Genomic DNA, 5,381 nt, shown 5'->3' with positions numbered 1-5,381 from the left:
GGGGGGGGAGGGGATGGGATCTTGTGCCTTTTATGATGCTTAGCAGCATTCAGGCCTCTACCCACAAAATGTCAGTAGCACACATGCTCAGCATTCTTCTCACTTCAACCAAAAAATGTCTACAGATGTGGCAAAAAGTTTCCTAGGGGAAGGAGAGTGGGCAAAATATCATGATTGAGAAATACTGATCTAGGCTTACACTTAGAATATTCCATTCTACTTTACTTTCTGTTCCAGTTTTGGTGCCAGGACCTCCAGCATGCTAGGCAAGTGCTCTACCACTGAGTTATTTCCCCAGAACTTTTTATTTTATTTTGAGACAAGGTCTCACAAAGTTGCCCTGCCCGGGCTGTTCTCGATCATATAGCCCTTCTGCCTCACTATCCCAAGTAGCTAGGGTTTCACCACACCCACCTCGTTTTACTTTTTATTAAAAAACAAACAAAAACCACACACAACTCTCAGCTTCAAATAAGCTTACAATCTAAGGGTAACACACCCAAAAGCCTTTTAAAAGCTTTTAAATCTTATTGCAATATCCTTATAAATAAATAAGGAAGTCCTCAGTATTATAGAGACTGAGCATTTAGTCCAAAGATCTATCTTTCTTTCCTCCTAAGTTATAAACCTTAATGTTTTCTATTTATTGAAAAACATAAATTACCCCCCAAGACTCATACTGTAGTCTTAAGTCAGCTACCATGTACCTTAAAGGGTTGCTTTGTTTTATTTCATTTCATCTGGGATCACACTTAGATTCAAATACTTTACTACTTACTACTTACTAGCTTGACCAAGGTACTAACTTCCTTATGCCTCTCAGTTCCCTCAATTTAAAAATAGTAATACTTATCAATCTAATTCTGGAAGCAGAATAAGTATGTACAGTGCATAAAAAAATGTGCAGTAGGTAGTAAATGCCCAATATACATTAATTATTAGCTATTATTCTAACTACAACCCTATAAAGACAGGCATCACTATCACCAATTTAAGAAGAAAAGAAAGGCTGAGAGATGAGGAAACTTGCCAGTACTCACCAAACTGTAAGGTGATGTAGAAATAATTTAAAAAACTGATTCCAGACCTCACACTTTTCCCATTATGCCAACAAAATCACATTAAAATTTAACTACATCACATCAATCTCACTCCAAAATAATGACCAGCATAGGAGTCACATTTTCATTAAAAGAGATTAATTTAATTTCGAACACAATTAAATTTAAACAAATTACTAAAATAAGGTTACAGAGCTGTTACACAACCACACAGACTTTTAAGAAATTCTCTATATGCTATTTTAAGTGATTCTAATTAAAAAAAAAAAAGAGAGAGAAAATTCAATTTTTGAAACTGCATTATACTGAAGCAGACTACTGAAATTAGTCTATAGGAAAGGATAATACAGTGATGTTTGAGACAAAAACTATATCTTGTATATACACTAAAAGTCTGGTTCTTATTCTCAGGTCATGAACTTTGTAAATGTTAGATTTTGTTCCACAGGGGCTTTATGAAACCTTTGATTTCTCTGATCTGCCCTTACTTCACATCCAAGTTCTTAATAATTCCCAACATTAAGATCACTAATGACTTCTGCATTACTTCCTTCTGAAATCATTTCACTAGTCACTAGTTTTTCAATATTTCATTTATCCTTGACATGTTCTTCAACTTGGACTTTACTACAGGTAGAAAGTCAGGAGTACAGGTAGAATGACCAGGTCTATTTAACTTTACCTAGCCCCCAAATATAAGGATTGGAAAAGATCTAGATATTCTATCCCAATCCTGGTGAACAAATGACAGTAACAGAGATAATCTGATAATTTCTCTCAGATCTCCACTAAGAACCTGGTTTTGGCCACTCTGACCCTCTTAATTTCCTCTGCTCTTTATAGTACTCATTTGTTTTTAATATTTTTTTTCTGATTTCACAGTTCATTAATAACCTTCTCAATATAGTGATTATTAAATGGGCTGAGGGTCGTACACATTGTGCATTTTGAATAAATGATCAAAAGAATTTCCACCTCCAACTTACTCTATGAAAGGAAAAGAAGAGGCTCAGAATCTCTGCTATTCTGGATCAAAAATGTAGCTGGTTCCTTCATGTTACTCTTTATCTAATCTTCTACAACCATGTCAGTCTCACCTACTTCCTTCACACCAAATTCTCCTTCCTATTCACCAAAGGAATAAAGAAAATCCCATTTCAGCATGCACATTCAGAAACTTTAGGCTTCACTCTTCTTTCCTCATTATTTCAACAGATTCTGTCAAATTCTTAAAAAAAGCATTAAGGCTGGAGATGTAGCTCAGTGGTACAGCACTTGCCTAGCATGAGCAAGGCCAAGTTTGGTCCCCAGCACTGCAAACAAATAAATACAGAAATTGTTATCAATCTTAAGACTCTTGTTCATTTGTCTATCACTTCCTTGTCTGTGAGATCCAATAATATGCCATGAATTCTTGATGCTGCCACATGTACACCATTCAGGAAATCTTTAACATCTCCCCTCTGCCAGTTAAATGAGGAAAACCTCACTTTAACCTTCTCTTATAAATTATGGTTCCTACTCTCCTCTGTTTTTTTTCTGCCATGTTCTTCAGACCCTACTCCAGTCACAATGAAAGCCTTCCCTTGAACAAGCACCATGGTGAATATTCCTTCTGCCTAGAATATTTACAGCCCTTCCCAAACCTCTTCCCTCAATGCTTACCCCAAAGCCACTATCTCTGTGAAGCTTTTTCTGAGGTTTCTGTTTTCTTTACACTTTACACAGCATTTTGTTTAGAACCATTTTATGGGAATTATCCTATATAATTCACATTCATGCATTTTTCATATGCAAAAATCTATGGTTCTCTGCTTTGTTCTTCCCTACACTGCCTGGTACAATGCCTTTCACACAGTGAGCTCTCACATATAGTTGTCAACCTGAAGATGTGCTTTTCTGTGATTTTTTAAATAGGTTGGCCATCAAACCAAAATAAGTTTCATAAGCCATTTTACTAAGAATATATTTAATTTATGCATCAGTGTCTCAGATTAATCAAGTTAACCTCTTCTATTTCCTCTTGGTATTAAAAAAAAAAAAAAAAAAAAACCTGTCCTAATTTCAGAGGTTCTCTTATTAAAATGATCTTCATGAAAGGTCTATTCTAATATACCTGGTCCCTCAAACAACATAATGAAGCAAAACTCTCCACCACTGACTTAGGCCATCATAAAAACCAAAATTTATAAGAGCCACAAAATAAAAGGAATATCCCTTTGGCTCAGAGTAAACTTGCTAGCAAACAGGGAAACTATAATTCTGAATCACACAGGGTAACTAACAAATCTCAAACTAATAATAGAAAAGCAACTGAACTACGCTTTTGAGAATGTTCAAAAGCAATACATACCTAGAAATCACTGTCAGTATAAGAGATTCTTGAGATTTCTCTTGACAATAGATAATGCTGTCAATAACTAATGCCATTGAGGTCTCATCATCTTCAAGATCACAAATTTCTTGAATAAAAGCAATTTGGATAGAAGAGCTTTTAAAAGTGCCTCCTCAGCAGGGCGCCATCGCCCCACCTGTAATCCCAGCAGTTTGGGAGGCTGAGGCAGGATGATTGCAAGTTCAAAGCCAGCCTCAGCAATGGTGAGGTTGCTAAGCAACTCAGAAAGGCCCTGCCTCTAAAATACAAAATAGGGCCGGGGATGTGGCTCAGTGGTTGAGTGCCCAAGTTCAACGAGGAAAGTCCCTCCCCTATGCCAAGCCAGGACTGAAGCTAAATCTTGCCTTCACATAGCAAATAATCTAAATAAAGTTTTCTCCACTTTAGTACACTCTCTGCATTGCCTTTTTGCCCCTTTGCCAGCTATTTCCATCAGCCATGATTAGGTTTGGGTCACCTATATCTGTCTTAGAAAAACAGGTAGATTAAAGAAGTTTTTTTACAAGGTGAAGAAAAGCACCAGTCTGATTTGATGAAGGAGAGAAGGTTGGGAAAAAAATTTTTTTCTATTCTCTTTTAAAAAACACCAATCTAGCATGCTTGTCTTTCAAAGCCCACCTAAAATACAATTGGAATAAACATTAAAAAATCAATAGGTGTCTTGTAAAGGTGGCATTTAAAGAAAGACCAGTTTTGTATAAGGTATTTCATACTGTATTCATAGAAGTAACCGATGATTAAAACATTTAACTTATATTACAGAATGGAGTGCTGGCAAATTTTAAAAACTTAAATGACTGATCAAAAGATCTGTGCAATGACAAAGCTAAAAATATATAATAAGGGTGAATCACAGCAGCCACCTACTCCACCCAACAGTTACCCTGGCTAAGACTGGTCAGTTCAAAACCTGGAAAGCTTTCCTTGCCTGCTCCACACCAGAAATGAATTCATTTCAATACATTAGAGAAATGTCATTAAATACTGAAAGTGGCCAGGACATTTTGCTCTTTATATCTGGCTGTGCCCTTTCCACATTTACGCTCCCCCCACCTCCATTCTTAGTAGGAGAGAAGCTCAACAGATACTCTTACTGGAAAAATGAACTATCTGCTTAGATTTTCTTTCCATCGCTAGGTTTGAGAGGAAAACCTACTGGAGTCTTTATCAAAAAGATCCCGGGGCCTTCGTTCAACTATCTGAAGGCTGCTGACGATCAAATACATCTAAAGGACTCACAGATCCCAGGAGCAGTCTCCCCCGAAAAGTCAAAGCCGACTCAGTCTGTGCAGAACTACTCGACGGTTCAAAGTTTTGGCAACCGGGCACCTGGGAAAAGACTTACCTGGAAAGGGCTTCGTGAGTCCAAGCACTGAAATAACCTACCAAGGTGGCCAGGGCTCTCCTTCGCAAGCCCGCGACAAGGCGGACTCGGGCACCCGGTGCCCACGAAACCCTCAGCCAAGAGCCTCACACAAAAGGCGTCCCGGCTCCCGCCGCCCCTTCTGGGCGCCGAGCAGCGCGACTCACCAGGACCGTGGTGCAGATGGACCTCAGCTCCGACTCCACTTTCTCCCGATAGTCCTTAATCAGCTGCAACTTCTTGTCGGAGGTGTCGGTCTTCTGCTCGATGCTCGAGATGACCCTCCAGGCGGACCTGCGGCCCCCGACCACGTTCTTGTAGGCCACCGAGAGCAGGTTGCGCTCCTCGTTGGACAGCTCGGCGCCCTGCTCGGTCACGGCCTTCATGCAGGTGGCCATGTCGTCGTAGCGCTCGGCCTGCTCGGCCAGCTTGGCCTTCTGGATCAGCTCGGTCTTCTCCATGGCGCGGGGGCCGAGGCCGGGGGCGAGGCGAGCGAGGGCGAGCGCCGACCCTGACCGGGAGTCCTCCTCCTCGAGAGCTGCGAGGGGCGGGGCGGCGCCGG

At 40.1% G+C, this 5,381-nt stretch overlaps 1 protein-coding gene across 1 annotated transcript in view; it reads right to left on the bottom strand.

Annotated features, from left to right (window-relative positions):
- Ywhaq (tyrosine 3-monooxygenase/tryptophan 5-monooxygenase activation protein theta) overlaps positions 1–5,381 on the bottom strand; it is a 35,385-nt gene that overhangs the window by 28,304 nt on the left and 1,700 nt on the right. The window contains exon 2 of the mRNA XM_015479987.2: positions 4,987–5,357. Coding sequence (XP_015335473.1) covers positions 4,987–5,280 — 294 coding nt within the window. The 5' untranslated portion in view covers positions 5,281–5,357. The remainder of the gene's footprint in view (positions 1–4,986; positions 5,358–5,381) is intronic.

Source organism: Marmota marmota, unplaced genomic scaffold (genome assembly GCF_001458135.2).
Source record: "Marmota marmota marmota unplaced genomic scaffold, marMar, whole genome shotgun sequence".
NCBI classification, from domain to species: Eukaryota; Metazoa; Chordata; class Mammalia; order Rodentia; family Sciuridae; genus Marmota; species Marmota marmota.
This window is presented reverse-complemented; position numbering and strand designations above follow the sequence as displayed.